The sequence below is a fragment of the Eleutherodactylus coqui genome, chromosome 4 (assembly GCF_035609145.1).
Source record: "Eleutherodactylus coqui strain aEleCoq1 chromosome 4, aEleCoq1.hap1, whole genome shotgun sequence".
Taxonomy (NCBI): domain Eukaryota; kingdom Metazoa; phylum Chordata; class Amphibia; order Anura; family Eleutherodactylidae; genus Eleutherodactylus; species Eleutherodactylus coqui.
Window position 1 is genome coordinate 185,010,872 of NC_089840.1, and position 19,324 is coordinate 185,030,195.

Here is a 19,324-nt window from a genome sequence, read left to right on the forward strand (position 1 = left end):
AATAAAATGATTACAAAACGCTGGAATCCAATAATAAAGTAGCGCACACATCTTGCTTGTCAGTAGTCAGATTTTATTCTTATCTGTTCAATCCGATGCTCCAGGAACTGGCAGGAAGTGAAGTTTAATCATATGATTCATCTAACTAGCCTGCTGTTAGTTACTAATGAGTGAGTTGCAGTGAATGCCATTTTTACTATGTTGAACTGCCTTTTATTGAACCGATGTTTTAACACTAAGATACCGTAGATAAAAGCTTGATATTTTGTCTTTCAGCTGTACACAGTTGTTCAGCATGTGAAGCACTTTAATGATGTGGTGGAGTTTGGTGAAAATCAGGAGTTTACCGATGATATTGAGTACCTGCTGAGTGGATTGAAGAGTAATCAGCCCATAAACACAAGATGCCTTAGGTGAGATGATGCAAAAGTGCAGAAGTAAAGTTGGGCGTGCTTTCATTTGGTTATCGTCGCCATTAAGTTTGTAAATTCCCTGGGCAAAAAAAAAACAGGAACTGGAGAGGTTGGCAGATTCATGTGTGTGGACTGTCCTCATAATTAAGTTCAAGTGTTTTAACACAGTCTGGAGAAGTGGAAATACTTTTCTCTAGCGTGATGAATCTCGTCTTATCTGGCCTTTCCTGGTACAGTGTGACTGCCACTGTGCACACGATGGCCTATGAGGACATTGAGAGGAACTCTCCTGTCCTACACAGTAGCCTGACTTCAGCCCCATCAAAAAGGTCTGGCTTGCAAGCAACATTTTAATTCATACTGAAAATGCATGAATTAGGCTAACTTAACACTGGCGAGCGCGATATGAGGCTGTGAATCACTGCCCCATATCTCGCTCGCTACCATGTGAATTACCCACAGATATGAGGTGTTTTCACGTTAAAACAGCCTTGCATCACTTCGAGGAAGAAGCAATCCTGACAACTGCAGCAGAGGATCATGGAGTTTCTCCCATTGTTTGCAATGGGAGATATCGCTTCTTGTGCTTGTAGCACGTGGTAAGATGCTGCCGCCAGCCCCATTGAAAATATGAGGGCACGTAGCAAGATGGAACATGCTGCGATTTGTTTTCTGCATGGCATCGTGGTGCCATGCAGGAAAACATTGCTCATGTATGACCTGATTCGAAAGAATACATGTTCATTTTGTGTTAAGCCTTTGCAGAAGAGTGGAGACTGTTCAGTAAAAGTCTAAATCCATACTAACACCCATGGTTTTGGGATAGAATGTCCCACATGGTACTTGTAGGTGTGATGGTTAGTTGTCCATGCACAAAAGTATATAGTGTAGTAGGAAAGGCTATAGGGGCCTTGTCCTAAACAACCAAGACTTTATAATATGAAAAGTGCCTGACTGCAGATGTGGATGTGTTTTTAGAGGGAGCGACATGGGGGGAGATAGCAGTGGGAATGGAACCTTCTTGGGGCAGATGTTATATCTGGGATGGCCTCTTGCTGAATTCTCTCATGGACATTGGATACTATTTGGCATTCTCTGAAACCAGGCAATCCGTTTACATCCGGCCCTTTTAGTTTTTGCAGTTTATTTGTGTATATTTCAGAATGTCCTTATAGGGCACCGGAAAGCATGCTAGACATCCCCTCTTAACAGATGGCCTTGGCTTTATGATTGAGTCTGAACTGAGGAACTAACAGCTGCTATTTCAATATGGTCTTTTTGCTTTTATTATATTGCCACAAGATACTTGCTTTGTGTATTCTTCCTAGTTCAGATTATACTTGGTTATTGCATATATTTTACATCGTATTATTGGCTAGGGAAGTGGTTTCATTCAAAATATGTTCTTTTCCACAGTGTTATCAGCTTGGCAACAAAGTGCGCAATGCCAAGTTTCCGGATGCACCTGCGAGCACATGGGATGGTAGCCATGGTCTTCAAAACGCTGGATGACAGTCAGCATCACCCGGTATATATTCATCTTTATTTTGTGCATAACTGTCTACGTCTGTAAAGAGAACCTTTTTTGTTATCACTTTTCATACATTTGTCCATTTAGCCTATTAGTTTGTGCCTATTTTTGTATAGGTTTAGGTGCATCTACAGGTTAATGCATTTTCACTAGAATCTGTAAATAAATTCTAATCCGAATTGTCCTTTCTCTCTTTAGAATCTAGCACTTTGTACTGCTGCGCTTATGTACATACTAAGCAGAGACCGCTTAAACATGGACCTTGACCGAGCTAGTCTAGACCTTATGATCCGACTTCTAGAAATGGAGCAAGATACCACCTCCAGGCACATGAATGAGAAAGATATGAACAAAATAAAAGAGAAGATTAGGAAACTCTGTGAAACCGTGCACAACAAACATCTGGACTTGGAAAATATCACGGTAAGTCCCATATATGCACTTTTTTTATGGAGCAAGGGTCAAGCACGTTGCTGCTGCTGCTACTTATGAGAACTGTTGATCACTTTTATTCTAGCTTTCTACTTTAACCAGTATGTATGAGGCTGGGATTATATCCAACTATGTGTTTTGCCTCAGTGGACTGACTAGATAGTTATGCAAACTCTCAGGAATAGACCTGTATAAATTGTTTAGTCTCTGGATGGCAGCAGTAGCAAACTCTTATCTTTAACATGGTAAGAATTTTAAGCACAAGTCACAAATTTTGGCATACATGCTTTTTACACAAATATCTGCCACTTTTTTTTTTGTGGTGCACCTGCTACTTTTCAAAAAAGTTTGCCGCTTGTGTAATAGGACTTTCTTGTGCATGGAGTGCCAAAAGCTGTGCCAGATTAACATGAGCTCCTTTTTAATAAATCTGGCACAGCTTTTGGCACTCCATGTACAAGAAAGTCCTATTACACAAGCTGCAAACTTTTTTTTGAAAAGTAGCAAGTGCACTTTGGCTCCAGAGCTATACAGATTAAAGGGGGCCTGTCAGCTGGAACACAAAGTCCAAACTGCAGGCAAGATGTGATGAGCTGATTTGATATAGTTTCTTTGTTAGGGAAAGATTCAATAGAACTTGTATTTTATTCATTTACATCTTGCTGATTTGAGCTTTGATGTCCAGAGGGCAGAGTTGACTGGGATTGACAGTTTTCCCTATATAACTGTACAGAGATGGCTGTCGGTCCCCGATGGGACTGCCTACTAGGCTCAGAAAGAGGTGTAATGTTAACAAATAAAATACAAGCTATACTGAATCTTGTCCAACAATCTGTTCAGCTCCTCTTGCTTTATAATATGTTGTCTGCATTTTGGACAGCATGTTTGAGTTCGGTTCTCTTTAAGACTTTAAAATGCTTTAATTCAGCATTTTCATGTGTAAGGGTTTTTCTAGATGAGTCGATTCTCATTTCGGCGAGTGACGTCGCTAGCTCATTCGCTCTCATGCTGCCTGTTCATACAGGCAGATACAACGTTGACTCCTTCAAATGAGAAATCGTTCAGTCTTTCATATTTGCTGTATAAGTGACAGAGGGACTGAACGAGCGCAGGTTAACCCGACCCATAAGTGAATGGGCCGACTCTTTTATGCCTGTATAAGACGTATGGCAAACAAAGCGAGCGATGATCCTTCATCGTCCAGTCGTTGGCTCGCATTTAGACCAAACGATGATTGTTCACTTCCGCTCATTTGAATTATTTTTTTGAACAATAATTATTCTGCCTAAAAGCATCTTTTAGTTGCTGTACATTAGCTGCTTATTTTATGCTTATTTGTCTACTACTATCCTTTACAGACTGGCCATTTAGCTATGGAGACGTTGTTATCTTTGACTTCAAAGCGTGCAGGGGATTGGTTTAAAGAGGAACTTAGACTTTTAGGTGGACTGGACCATATTGTAGATAAAGGTACGTTGAATGGAACGTGGTAAGTCCAGTTCATAACGCTGTGTGGTGTTTTGTTGGAAAATGAGGCTGTTCATATCAGTTTAATAATTACAAAGTTAGCACCATATATTAACTACCAATTATTAAATTATTGTACCAGTGTTTCAGGTGTTGCAATGTGACACACAGCTGTGCTACATGGTACATGCATTATGATCCCCTACAAATCTCACAGGTTTACTACATCCATCCTGACCCCACACATAGCTCTTCTACATGCCACACACAGCTGCAGTACATCCATCTTGATTCCCACACATTACACACAGCTCTACTACATGCATGCTGACCCAACACATCACACACTCAACTTTGCTACATTGTACATCCATCCTGACCCAACACATTACACACACAGCTCTGCTACATTGTACTTCCATCCTGACCCCGCTGATTACACACACAGCTCTACTATTCCACACATCACCAGACTCCTAGATACAGTGATCACCCCTGGTCATGTGATTCCTGACTTCACCCACACAGGTGATCACATGATGGTGACGCCATCACAGGTCCTGGTAGTAGCTATCAGGTATCCAGTATACAGTACTTTCTACCAAACTGCACAATGGCTTCTCACAGCAGTGACCTCACCACAGGTCCTTAAGCCCACCGGATCTCTGTGGCAGTGGTAGGTCTGTGTCTTCTGTCAGGACCGCTGAGTTGTGTCTAAGATAATAACGGCTTAGTTGTATTCTAATTTTGTAATTTTTGTCCTCCCCTTTTCAAGAGCCCTAACTGTGTTCTTCTATCGGTCATGAATGGAGCTCATTCTACAGTAAAAGAATGTTACAGTTTTGGATGAACTGAGCTTGCTCTACTTCAGACAGCTGTATCTCCAGTTCTGTCAGTGCTACTGAAAAGAATATTGACTTTAAAGTGACACCAGAAGTACTGATGGAATCAGAGCTATAGTCATTTGAAGTAGGGTCGGGAATACTGAATTTACGGCTGTCGTCTTCATGCAGAGCAGAAGGGGGAGAAGCAGTCAGCATAGAATGATTGGTGCTCTCTTGTCTGTCCCCTTGTCCCATGAGGAGGAAACCTGAACTTTGGCTTATGTTAACCCCCTTTTATTGATCTGAGAACATATTTGCTCTCTGTCACAAACTGCATTGAAAAGTAATCAAAAAATCGTTAATACTTCAAATTAGTATGAATGAAAATCATGCAGCAAAAAGCAAGCCCTCATAAAGCTCTAGCGGTGGAAAAATAAAATGCTCTGGCCTTGGAATGTGGTGGCAAACAGATTTTTTTTTTTTTAATATAAAGTTTTTCATTTGTAAACTATATAAATTAACTTGTGCAATACATTATATGTACATTAAATATGTTTCTATAAGAATTATAGCTCGTCATGCAAAACAATAAGGTGTGCTGTAGGTACATCGACAAAAAATTAAAGGTACATCGCTCGAACACAAAAGGGGAAATCATTTACTTAAAGGGGTTGTCCCGCGAAAGCAAGTGGGGTTATACACTTCTATATGGCCATATTAATGCACTTTGTAATATACATCGTGCATTAAATATTGGCCATACAGAAGTTATACACTTACCCCCTCCGGTGTTGGCGTCCCCGTCTCCATGGCACCGACCAAAGCCGCCTTCTGCCGGGATTAGACGCGCTTGCACAGTCTGCTCTCTTCTGTCCGGCTCCGGCGTGCTCGCGCCGCACAGGTCTTCTGCGCATGCGCAGAAGACCTGTGCGGCGCAAGCACGCCGGAGAGGCCCCTCCAGCGCGAGCGCGTCTAATCCAGGCAGAAGAAGGCTTCGGTCGGCGTCATGGAGATGGGGACGCCAACACCGGAGGGGGTAAGTGTATAACTTCTGTATGGCCAATATTTAATGCACAATGTATATTACAAAGTGCATTAATATGGCCACACAGAAGTGCTGAACCCCACTTGCTATCACGGGACAACCCCTTTAAGGCTGAAATTATGTCACTAAGGGGTTAAAAATGTTTGGCATCTGAGTTCTGCACTAAATACACTTGACACATTCAAAATCTACAAAAAAAGACCCTTTCAGTAGGGTTTTTCCAATTTTAATGTGACTGTTAAAGGGATGTTCCGGGACTTCAGTCTTTCCTATTGGTGACTAGCAGGAATCTGCTGACCAGCTAATTCCTAATGCTGTGGTCAACGCAAGAAACTCAAAAGCTGCAGTACCAACCTGGTTTGCATTGTGTTCAGCACTATTTGCTTCCAGGGCTGACCGCAGTGACAACGGTCCTAGGAATCAGCTGGTATCTAAAAGGCAGGTCTCTACCGATCATCTACGGATGACCTATTGGTCCCAGAATACCCCTTTTATTGCTTCTTTATTTGGAGACTTGCAGTCTAGTGAGCCTTGACACGTTTATTTGTTTCAGCGGTGGGGTCGATAAAATCTTGAATACGTTTACGACAGAACCGCACTAATGAGCTCATTCACATGAACTCTGACCAACTAAAATTTCTGCAACAAACTTATGTGACTATACCCTTAGAAGCCAAGGGGCATGACACTTGGGAGAATCCCAGGTCCTAGCTGAGAGCACCCTATCAATCTCTTCTGACGTATCCCTATGGCATAGACGTAGATCATCAAATGTGTTAGTCTATTGCAGAAATGCAACAGGAATGTTTTTTCTTTACAGTAAAAGAATGTGCGAATCATCTTGACAATGATGATGAGGAGGAAAAACTAGTCGCGTTTTTATGGGGAGCTGAGCGATGCTTACGAGTTTTGGAGAGTGTGAGTAATTTCATCAGGTTGTTTTGTTTTTGTCAAAAGTTCATAATTGTGTAAGTAATGAAACCTTTTCTGAATGTCATGACAGCTGGTTCCTTTTTTGTTGCCAAGATGTACAAATGCCAAACCTATATCTCGTTTTTGGTATATTTAAAGGGGAATTCCCAACTTAAAACATGTATGGCTTATCCACAGAATATGCCACAAATGTTTTATGTTTATGTGGGTCCAACCTCTGAGATCTGCACCTCTGCGGTAAATGGGGTCCCCCGTCCTTCCTTATGAGATGAATGCAGAGTAGCCGTGTGTTTACTTAGTGCTCTTCATTCACTAGTATAGGAATGTCAGAAACTGCCAAGTTACATGCATCATTTGTTCTCTGCCTGGATATATAGCAGTCAGCGCCGGGATATGGGGACTCCAATCCTCCACATAGATACTCTCACATTTGTGACTATCAATGTTTATGGCATATCCTGCGTATGTCATAAATGTCTTGAGTTGAAAATACACCCTTAACCCCTTAATGCTGCAGAGCGTACATTTATGTCCTGAAGCGTTGGGGTATGTATGAGAGAGATGGCAGGCAATCTGTTTTCATACAACGTGGGTGCGTTTCCATGTTACTCCACTTAGAATTTTTAAAAATGTTTTTCAGTACATTATATGGTACATTAAATAATACCATTTAAGAAATAGAACTCGTCTCGCAAAAAAACCCCCTCATACAGCCATGTCTGTGGCTAAATAAAGGAGTTACGACTTTTAAAAGGGGGGAGGAAAAACCGAAGAGGGGGGGAGGGGAGGGGAGGGGGGGCATGTCTTTAAGGGGTTAATCTGAAGGTAAACTGCATTTGGGAGAACACAGGTTTTATTTTTCTCCTATGCTACTCCCTATCCTTGTTGGTTGAGGGGGTGGGGAGGATGGTTTTACTAAGGCTGTGGCTAAGCATATCTACTTTGCCATGGTGCAGGGCTCTTGCTGTAGACCATTTCTTTTGACGTTCCAGAAAACCTTCATTAAAAAATAAAAAAAAAATGGTAGGGCAGGGAATGATGGAAAGTAAAAATAATTGCCGTAACTTGGTTTTCCAGAACCCGTGACAGCAACATGAGAGCGAACTCTGTCCTAGAGCTGAACAGGAAACCTAGAGCACATTAAATTACAGACCTCCGCCTTCAGTGTAATCCTGAGTAGCTCCAGAGGAGGATACCTGCTAAAAATATGTATTTCATTAAATTTCTATAACTAACTAAAAGCCAGAGGGAGGGAATAGATGGGTGCTGTCATGGGGTCTGAAAATCAACTTGTAAGTGTAATTATCATTTTTCCCATTTCGCCTATGGTAGCATCCTGATGGATAACCAGGATAAACGCTGGGGAAGCATGTAAACAGTCTTCCTAGAGGAAAGGAGAGAAAGAAAAAAAAACTAGAGACCAGCCAGTAGGGCTTTAAGGCCGGTTTCGCATGGGTGACAAAATCGCGTGATTTTCTCGCAATGCGAGGGTGCTACGAATCGCATGTATGTGATGCTCATGCTTCACATACAACTATTACATTAGGTAGTCCTACTGTTTCTCCTAAAATAAGCCCTATCTGCCTTTTTATGGGAAAAAAAGCATTAGCTGTGGTTGGTTTATTGAGCGATGCAGTGATTGGCTGAGAACCAATCGGAGCCAGCGCTTCCTGTAGGTGGGGTTTTTGAATCTCCGACCAGGAAGCGCTGGCTCAAAACTGCAAGCAAGTGTGCCCGGGGACCTGTGGAGATGTGGTGCTGCAGAGCTGACTGTGCCTGTTAGGTGGTGTGTGTGGTGTTGTGTGTTTTTTTTTGTTTGTTTTTTTTTCCATTAATACAGCCAGGTCTTATTTTTGGGTTGGGGCTCCTCAGTTGCGCAACTTTGTTGTGACACATTTGGAGTATTGTTGCAAGAAAACGCAGCGATATCGCACAAAACACAGCTGCGATATTGATCCGATTTTCTTGCAGCGATATTTCTATCGCTCATGTGAAAGAGGCCTAAACAAAAGTATGAAAATGGTTACGATGAAATAGTAGCTTAATTGTCTGACCCAACAGAGGCCGTAACTCTAATTGACCAAAACCTAGCAAGATCTTGGTGATATCAACCTTACTATAAGAACTGAACTGCTGAAATATGAGCAAGGGCCATCCTAATCCGCCTAGCAAAGTACCCTATTAAAGCGCCAAAGTGGAATAAACAAGGAACCAGTCTTCATACATGAGGTGAAGATACTATTTTTAGAAGCTGATCTCTAGAATAAGGCCCAACGTTCACCGGCAGATCTGACTTGCGGAATCCGTGCAGAAGATCCATAAATCAAGCCATTCCATAGGGATATATGGGCACTTGCAAATGAAATAAAGCATGCGGATTTCATTTGTGGACCTTTTTGTCCAGAAAAACTCTCGGTTTGCTCCATTTCAGTGTGGATCCCGCACGGACGGCTTCTATTCAAGTCAATGGAAGCCGTCCGATAACATTGCGGACGGCCCGCGGATACCGCAGGAAAGTGGGAGTTTAAAAAAAAAAATAAACTGCACTAGAGCTTCCGCACACGTACACTGTGAAGAAAGAGAACCCGCACAGAACACGGACAGGTATCAGTGTCCTCGGCCGGCGGGCAGGTTTTGATTCCGCTGCGGGCTCCCGCATGCGGAATCTGATACACCCGTGGACATGAGTCCTAAGGCTCAATGCCCACGGACTGATTATTGCTGCAAAATTTGCGGCCAGACGCCCGCTGCAAATTCTGCAGCAATGTCTGTCCATAGCATGCAATGTTAAAAGATTCTTCCATGCCCATGAGCGGGAATCAACTGCAATATTTTAATCTTTTTTTTCCCACTCGCGGGGAAGAATCACAGCATGCTGTATTTTGTGCAGAAAATTGCACAGATTGCTTCCATTCCAGTCAATGGAAGCTGTCTGATCTGCAACAATGCCAAATTTTTAGGTTTGGCAATCACCGCAGATCCGCGTCCTCGCCGACATGCTGTCAGTGTCATGCCCTGCACTGCGCTAGCTGAGCCACTCGCCGTGGATCCGGACTGGTGATTGTAGGGTTTCTGGCCGGCACCGGGTTTGATTTCGCATTTGGAATCTGACCCAGCCAGGGGCATGAGGCCTGGAGGTCAACTTCAGAATTTTCTCTTTATTTTTTTTTTGAATTGACAATGTACGAGAGAAGGACAAATGCCTGAGAATAGTGAAGTGATCGGTCACTTTAGATTTTCAATAGGGCCGTTCACAAGCGTGTTTTAGAGAAGGCTTAGTCCAAAAGTAAAATCCTGAACTGTAAGAGATGCTAAATGTGTCCAGCATTCATAGATGTGATACTTGCACTGGGAAGCCGGGAAAGTAGAAACCTTCAAGTTTCTGGAGCAGAAGGTAGTCATCGGATCCAGGGAACTTGGCCAGACTCTCATGCTGGTATTTAGCAGACCTGGAACTCTGTAGCGTCCGTTCCATAACGCTTAGTAACAGACTGTTGGTCCATGCTGGTATTTGCCCTTCATCTGGCAGATCCACCAAAAAATAACAAAGGAGTACAGTCTTACAATATTACACCACAAAATTCTACATAGGATGATGTATCACTTGAACAAGTAAAAAAAGAGCTTTTAGCTCTAACTGCACAAAAGGGAGGATTAATGGGTATTTGGTCACGTTAAAGAGGTATTCTGGGCGCAGGCTAACATTTTAAAATCTAATGTACATCACAAGTCATTTTGTATTAGGTTTACTGTACCCGGTCTAGCTACTTTCTTCATTTTCTATGTCACTTGCGCCTCCACCAGAAATACCATCTTGTCCACACTTGCTACTTCCTTCCCTGTCCGTAGCCTCCCACTTCCTGTGAGCAGTGCATGATGGGAGGACAGGAGTGGAAGTCCTGTGCTCTATTGCTCATGTGCCGTTCAGAGTTCTGGAAGGTTCTGCCTGTCTGTTTCAGCAGGCTATCTCTGGCACTCTGAGTGAGGGAGGTTGGTGCTGGTAAGTTGTAGGACCTGCGAGCTGTGGGTGGAGCTACAGTGCTGGTCAGTAAACAAGCTATATGCATGATGGGAGTTATAGGGAAGTCTTTTGCTGTATTCGCTGCGGAAGTGATGCATGTAAACACAGTGGCAAATTGGTGGCTCCACGGGTCAAAGAGGGTCCAGAGAGGCAGATAACAGGTGCAGATTGCCGATACTTAGCAGCACCTCCTAGATTTCAGCATTTTCAGAATTTCCATTTTGTGCACAGAAAGCCCCTTTAACACCTTTCCATGCCCCAGGACGTACAGTTATGTCCTGGGAGGGTTGTACGGAGCGGGATCAGGAGTGGATCCTGCTCCTTATAATGTGGGTGCTGGCTTTATTTTGACAGCTGACAGCCACCTGCAACAGCTACTGTTAAACGCCATTTAAAAGGGTTATGACAGCAGCATTTAAATGTCTCATATTTTATGGACCATACAGTTAATGTAAATCTGTGTATATATATATATATATATATATATATATATATATATATATATATGCCTATTGCCGCATTTTTTCCTTTTATTTGCATTTTTATGTTTGTATCCTTTTCTATTTGGCAAATACAGATCGTATTTGTCCAGTAGAAAATAAAACTGACAGCAAATACTGATCACATACGTTGTGATGTTATCTGCACATGATCCATATAACGTATTTTAACAAGCAGTCTACCATGCCCCACAGCTGCAGGACAATCTACCAGTTAGACTATACTTGGATGTTTGTTTTTAAGCATACATTTGTACTAGTCAAGAATTTCCTGCCATCTAGCACATTGATGGCTCCAAGGGTGCCCGTTTGTTAAAGGTATTCTCCACAGAGAACTTGGTAGACTTGGCCTGTGCCGCACAAACTTATTCGTATACAAACGTTTTGGATGCGCAATACAAATATAGAACCCATTGATTTTCAATAGGGTCCTTCAGAAGCGCGTATTTTGCATGCGCAACTGCAGAGTTATGCAAAAACCACAGCATGCTCTATTTTTCTGCTCATTTGTGCAGGAAAAGAACAAATGTTGAACGTATTCAACAAATGGGCCACTTCATTGACTGAGGGCATCGGTGCGTGTTTTCTTGTGCACAATTGCACACTACGTGCAAATGCAAAAAGTACAGTAAACCCTGCACGCAGTACGCAACGCCTGATGTGCAAACACGCATACACTCGTGTGACACAAGACGAGCATTCATGTCTTGTCTTTGTAGTTTTCTTTGTAGTTCAGCCTTTGTATTTATATTTTTTAGGGTGAATTCTTGTGTTTTTTGTCTTTACTTTGTTATCTGTCAAAATACAATGATGACAAAACTGCACCAACAATGCAAGGCATGAACTCTTGGGTCCTTAGTCTTTTGGGCTAACTTTTAGTGCCCCAGCCCTTCTTTCCCTAGATACACGTAAGAAGAGATTCTGTCTGCTTGTTGTGCTCTGGTGTCCGGCGGTGACCTGTAATGTTCTATTCTATGCTGTTTTAGGTCACGGTGCACAATCCAGAAAACCAGAGCTACTTAATTGCATACAAGGATTCCCAGCTCATTGTGTCTTCAGCAAAGTAAGTGAAACTATCCACCTTTTAATATTTGAAACATGCACTATTGAAAATGTGCAAATGTTAGCTTTATTTGTGGGACTTTTGTTGTAATATTGTGCTATTTTGTTCCAACAGAGCACTTAGACACTGTGAGGAGTACATCCAGCGGTATAACCGAGCTGAGGAAAGCATCTGCATTCCTTACAATAAGCCACTAGTATACCACAGTGCAGGCAGCCATGTTGGCAAGGCTGTAGAGGACTGCATGAGAGCCATTATTGGCGTGCTGCTCAATTTAACAAATGACAATGGTAAGAACTTCTCATTTTATGTAGCTAAAGCCAAACGTCTAAGGAAAGTGAGCTGTTCCAGCAGTAGTTGACTTCATGTAATTTGTGTTATGCAGAATGGGGCAGCACAAAGACTGGTGAGCAGGACAATCTAATAAGCACTGCAATGAACTGTGTTCTTCAAGTTCCAAAGTACCTACCTCAAGAACAGAGATTTGATATTAGAGTTTTGGTGAGTTTGTGCATTCTCATTTGAATAACATTTGGGGGTAATGTGGTTTTCCCCACAATGGACATTATCCTTAGGCTAGGTGTCTGATTACTGGAGGCCGCAATGATCATTAGAACAGGAGTCTTGAATTTCCCCTACATTCAAAGTCGGTGGGATTGAGCGAGAAAGCTCCTGTGTCTGTCTCCATCCAGATCGGTTCACATTGCTGTGTAAGTTTGGTTGATTATGGGTGGAAACTTGCAAAGTTTGGATAAAGCCATCCCTAATCGTCTGAACTGTTGATCATCAACAAATGATCTTCTGGCAGACGAGTCATGTAGTTGACATGTGGAAGAATAAGTAAGTTAACAGTTTGGCTTTCCGCATTGATTACTAGTGTGGTCTAAAATCGTAACTTGGGTAACAGTCTAGCTCACAAATACCGTAGTAATGTAGTGTTTGTGGGTTTTTTGAGCACATTGGGTGAACATGCATAGTGCAGGGAGAAAAGGTAAATGAACCCTTGACTGGGATAAGCTGTAGACCTCTCCCCCTTCCCAGCAGCAACCATGTCCTAAATGTGCAGATCTTATTTGCAGCTATAGGTAACACAACATTGAGGAGGAATTTCGGACCACTCCTCCCTGCAAATGTGTTGACGATAAATATTTCTGGGATGTCTTGCATGCATTATTCCTTTTTAAGTCATGACGCAGCATCTCCATAGGGTTAAGATTAGAGATGAGTGAACGTACTCATTTAGGCCGATTTTGCAATCAAGAATCGCTTTTTTTTCGAGTAACTGACTACTCGGGAGAAAAGATTCGGGGGGCGGCGTGGTGGAGTGGGGGGTACGGGGGAGCTCTTTACCCTCCCCCACGCTCACCCCCGGTGCCCCCCGAATCTTTTCGCCCGAGTAGTCAGTTACTCGAAAAAAGCGATGCTCAATTGCGAAATCGCCCTAAACGAGTACGTTCGCTCATCTCTAGTTAAGATCATAACTCTGAAGTTGCATTCACACAGCTGAGAATGAGTTGCACATTTCTCAGACACAACTCTCATTGCACAACACACGAAAAATCCATCCATGTAACTTGTGTGACACCACACATTACCTGTCCCCGTTCTCATGCAAGACTTGCACAAAAACAGGATGTACAGCAATTTTTTCAAACTCTGGCCATTGGTCCGAGTGAAAGTGTTCATGTGAGTGAAACCATTCAAAGGATAAGGTTCATTTTCCGTGAGAGTCCTGTCCATCTCAGACACAACTGTAGTGAGGATATCGGCCGTATGAATACTGCCTGACTTGGTCATTTCAAAACTCACATGCTCATCGTTTTTCAATCATTATTTAGCTAATTTACTTGTGTGCTTTGAGTCATTGTCATTGTGCATCATTCAACAGTTCTTCAGCTAGAGGTCATGCACTCAGTCAATAAGTATTGTCTGTGTTGCAAAAAAGGCTCATCGTGTGAAGCTCAGGAAAGGTCGATAAAGTAGGTTGTCTTCCCTAACAGTTAAAATCTCAGGGATGAGACCTGCACGGCTCCACTCAGATGATAGTCAAGGTACAAGAAAGAGATGATGGATGAATCAAAGAACAGTACTTGAGACCTTCATGTAGTTAATCCACATGGAGCACAAAGTTATTGCTGTTATCCACGGTTACCGCATCACTTCCAAGCCAGACATTGCCTTGCTCTATCAAAATTAAAAGCAGTGAGCCTTCAGTTTTCAAGTACCTCATGATAACTCGGTCCCCGAAGAACACTGCTACCAAAAAGAGCAATAAAAACTAATAAATCGTGATGGACTCCGAGCGGAGTATTGTGGTTGTCATCCTCCAGCCTTACTCAAGTTCTTCCAGGGTTTGGCTGCAGTTATTAAATTCATTTAAACATAGCGGCAGCTACAAAACATAGTGTTATAATATAACATTGTACAGTTCCAGTTACTTTTATTTTCTTCCACAACAAGTTCCTTCGCTTACACAGGAACTCGATGCGTACAGCGGGCTGAAATATTGTCAGGAGTTGTCATTTTGCTGTACTGATTTTGAGCTTGAATTAATGTAGAATTCGTAGTTCTCCAAGGCTGTCTGTCCATGGCCATGACGGAATATCGCTAGCGGTATTCTGCCGCATGGGGGGTTGGGGGCACTAACAGGTCTCCAGGGATGAGCCCGTCTAATAGGCTCATCGTGGAGAATTGCAGCATGCCATGATTTTAATCCCACGTGCGGAGAATCGCTATGATTCTTCGATCAAGGACGTCAGGCTGCGATTTCCATAGTTAGTCTATGGAAAGCTTTCATAGCGTGATCCGCAGGCGATTTATCGCAAGCGGATCATCGCCCGTGGACAGGCAGCCTTAATGGTCACGAGACGTCCAGACCCTGAGACGGCAAATCGGCCCTGACCCACGATGTTCTCCACCTTGTGTCCCAGTTGAGATGGGGTAGTGTTGATGTGTAGTGTTCTTTTAAATCCAAACATGGCATTGTGCATTTGTGGTAAAGTTCCACTTTTATCTCATCCGTCCATAGAACATTTTTTCAGAAGCCGTGTGATCTTGGGCAGAATTAATTTTTTTTTCTTTTGTACAGTAGCGGATCCCTTCATATTGTCCTTCTCTGATCACCATTCTTGTTCAGAGCTTCTATTATGGTGGACAGGGGGTTTAGCTGTTAGTGTTCTCTAGTTCGCCTTCTGTTTCCCTCGGGTTCATCCCTATCTCTTTCTAGATTACCCATTGTAGTGATGTTAACACCCACTCCATGGGTTTGTTGCAGATACAGATGAACCATATGGTTGTAATGTGCTTCACCTGTACTTGCTACAAACCCTCACCTGTGAGAACCACCTAATCTAACATCCTCATCTGCTAAAATGAAACCCCTTCTGCTAATTGACTTTGAAAAAACTACTTTAGGACACCTTCACACTGGCGTTCTTCTCGTGCGGGTTTTCAAGTGATTTTGCTATGTTTTTTTAAAGCGAAAGTCAATTTGACTTTTCTAATGTTAAAAACGCATCATGTTGAAAATCGCAATGTGTTAACATTAGAAAGTCTTATTGACTTTTGCGTTAAACACAGCAAAATCGCGTGAAAGAAATGTGAGAAGCAAAAGGGTGAAGGTGTCTTCACACTTGAAAATCGTGTATTTTCTGAGTGATGCGAGAGTGTAAAACAGCAATATGAAACTAATGATTTTCAGTGGTTTCTTTCCCATTTGTGATGTTTTCTCATGCAATGTGGAGTGGAGAAAATTTGCAGCGTGCCCTATCTTTCTGCGTTTTTGCTTTATATCTCCCATGTTTACCTATGGAGCCTCCTTTTTATCACATTACATTAACTTCTGATTTTCTTGCAAGCGTTTTTAACATTAGAAACTCCTATCGACTTTTGCGCGATAAAATCGTGGGCGGCAGCAAGACCATTCTCGGGGAAAAAAGCAGCGCTAACATTCAATCGTGGGAACAAAGACGGGATTTTATTGCGGCAAAATCGCGATCACTAGTGTGAAGGAGCAGTTATACAGAGGTTCACCTGTGACATGTCCACCTTTAGTGGGTACAAGTGCCACCTGCCAGTCACAGGTGGATTCTGCCGAGAGCCATAGATTATCTAAGTCCAAATTAGACAGAACACAATCGGGCCACATTTTATTCAATTCCAGAGTGTTCGCTTTTTGTTGCACCTACATAGTGCCGCTCCCGATAAACAGTGATATATATTTTAATACCAATTTATATAAATAATAATTTGTAATATCTCTCCTTATCGCTTTCTTTTCTTTTCATCTTCAGGGATTGGGTTTGTTAATCAATTTAGTTGAGTACAGTGCTAGGAACCGGCACTGCCTTGTAAACATGCAAACAACGCAATCGTATGATTCCTTTGGTGCGGATGGAGAACTCTTGTCCATGGAAACTAGGGATCTTGATGCAGTCCATGCATTAGTTCAGGTAAGGAATGTTCATTCTACAACTCCACTTTAAACAAAGTTAACACTTTCCCAGAAACCCCTTAGATGCTTGCTACTGGAAGCTCAGATAGTTGAAAATAATTTTTTCCTTTTCAGTACTGCATATATGGGATTTGATAAGACAGCAAGCATCCACATTTATGGCAAAGCACTTGTGTTGACTGGTAGAGGAGTCACCGGGCTACTGATTTCTGCGTCTTTCCTGAAAAACTGGGGAATAGCGCCCTTGAATGGGGTTAATCCTCATGTTGATTTGCTGTACATCTGTGGCTAAATTCCATATGTCCACCTTGGATTTTTACTGCAGAAATACACATTTAACCCCTTAACGACCGGCCCATAGTCTTTTTACGTCCTCACTTGCTGGGCCTTATTCCCTCAGGACGTAGAAATGTTTCCTGCAGGGATTAAGGCCCTGCAAGTAGAGGACGTGACCGCTCCATGCTGCCGGCTCTCGGAGGTAGCCAGCAACCTGGAGCTGCCATTCCGGGCCACGGGTCCCCTCTCCCGGTCACGTGATCGCCGGCATTTACCGAATGCCGGCGATCATATAAAAGTTAGTAAAAAGTTTTAAAAAGTGAAAGATTCAGCTGCCCTGGTGGATCGGATCCATTGGGGCAGCTGAAAGTACTCATCCGCCTTCGCCCCATGATCGGCGCTGTCCCAGCCTCCAGGTCCCGTCAACGCCTTCTGCGCATGCGCGCCAGACGTCATACGTCGGGCGCGCGCTCAGAAGGTGCGCGCGGCCCGGGAAATTTAAAAATCCTTCTGCTCCCAGCTCCCATGTGTAGCCGAGAGCTGAGGGATGTCACCGGGAGCCGCTGTATGCGGTTCCCGGTCACATGATCGCTGCTATCCGATGGATAGCAGCGATCATGTAAAGTATAAAAAGGTTTTTAAAAAGTAAAAAAAAAAAGAAAAAAAGTTTTAAGTATCATCTCCCCTCACGGATCGTATCCGTGAGGGGAGATGAAATAACGTACCTAAGGCACCGCATTTATCCGTGGACTTCACCATGGCTTCTGCGCACGCGCCCGCCGCCAAGATGGCGGACGCATGTGCAAAAGGCGCAGATTGCCAGGGTAATTTAAAATCTCCCTGCTCCTGGCTACCAAATGTAGCCGAGAGCCTGGAAATTTCACCGGGGCCCGCAAAACGCGGTTCCTGGTCACGTGATCGCCGTTTTCCAATTGAAAACAGCGATCACGTAAAAGTAAAAAAAAGTTAAAATTTCACCTCCAATCACAGATCAGATTCGTGAGGGGAGGTGAAATTACTTACCTAAGGCCTCTGGCGATGTCCCCCGACGGGATCTTTATCCACGGACCTTTCCCCAACTTTGGCGCATGTGCCCATTAGCAAAATGGCGGACACAAGCGCAAAAGCTGTTGAGGGCCCTGAAAATTCAAAGTCTCCTTGCTCCTGGCTACTAAATGTAGCCAAGAGCCTGGAGCAGTGACCGAGGGCCGCAGTGAGCGGTCCCCGGTCACGTGATCGCCGTTATCCAATAGATAATGGCGATTACGTAAAATTTAAGACACAGTTGAAATTTGATGCGCCTTTCCTTTTGAGCCCCATTGTGCATACAGACATAATATTAAGGCCACAAAGGGTATGTCTCTGAAAACGGGACAAAAGGGGGTATCCATTTTGGGGTGAACTTTTTCATTCTTATGTACGCTGTACAAAAAAAAAATGTTTTTAAGATGACACAATTGCCAAAAAAATTAAAATCGTAATTTTTTCCTTCTGCTGTGCTTAGATTCATTCAAAAACCGTGGGTCAAAATACACAGTACACCTCTAGAGGAATTCGTTAAGGGGTCTAGTTTTCAAAATGGGGTCATTTGTGGGGGTTCTATATCATTTTGGTCCATCAAGGGCTCTACAATTGGGCAATGGGGCTGAAATCGCCTTCAAGCAAAATGACTGTTCTGAAAGTCACCGTCTGCTCTTTTCGGTTTGGGCCCCGTTGTGCATATGGACAGAAGACTAGGGTAACAATGGGTATGTTTCTGAACACAGGACAAACGGGGTTATCCATTTTGGGTGCAAATACGCATTTTCATGTGCATTATAGAAAAAAAAATCCCATCTTTTAAATGGCATATTTGCAAAAACAAGAAATTTTATTTTTTTCTCCTCTAAATTGCATTAATTCCTGAAAAAAATCTGTGAGGTAAAAATACTCACGACCCCCTCAGTGAATACATTAAAGGGCCTAGTTTTTAAAATAGTCATTTGTGGGGGTATCTATCATTCTGACACTCATGAGCCTTTGTAATCTTGGCTTGGTGCCGGAAAATAGTGTTCCTCAAAATGCTGAAAATCAATGTTAAATTTGCACGTCTCATAAATGGTTAAAAAAAAGCTGAAGTTTTTCTAATGTGCGCCCAGAATAAAGTAAACAGATGGAAATATATATCTTATCAAGAATTTGCACAGTATGTTTGCACATATTTGAGATATCGCAGTTGAAAAAATGAAAAAATTAAATTTTTCAAAATGTTCCCAATTTTGGCGCTTTTAATAAATATACACAAATTCTATCGGACTATTTTCACCACCTAAATGAAGGACAACATGTGGCGAAAAAATAATGTCAGAATCACTTGGATAAGCAAA

General features: G+C 42.7%; 1 protein-coding gene across 2 annotated transcripts in view; it reads left to right on the forward strand.

Moving 5' to 3' along the window:
* Nucleotides 1–19,324, forward strand: part of WAPL (WAPL cohesin release factor) — a 65,981-nt gene that overhangs the window by 36,262 nt on the left and 10,395 nt on the right. For both annotated transcript variants that reach the window (XM_066600463.1, XM_066600464.1), the window contains 9 exons: nucleotides 277–413; nucleotides 1,830–1,941; nucleotides 2,143–2,367; nucleotides 3,735–3,846; nucleotides 6,533–6,630; nucleotides 12,153–12,229; nucleotides 12,344–12,519; nucleotides 12,615–12,730; nucleotides 16,522–16,680. In XM_066600463.1, coding sequence (XP_066456560.1) covers nucleotides 277–413; nucleotides 1,830–1,941; nucleotides 2,143–2,367; nucleotides 3,735–3,846; nucleotides 6,533–6,630; nucleotides 12,153–12,229; nucleotides 12,344–12,519; nucleotides 12,615–12,730; nucleotides 16,522–16,680 — 1,212 coding nt within the window. The remainder of the gene's footprint in view (nucleotides 1–276; nucleotides 414–1,829; nucleotides 1,942–2,142; nucleotides 2,368–3,734; nucleotides 3,847–6,532; nucleotides 6,631–12,152; nucleotides 12,230–12,343; nucleotides 12,520–12,614; nucleotides 12,731–16,521; nucleotides 16,681–19,324) is intronic.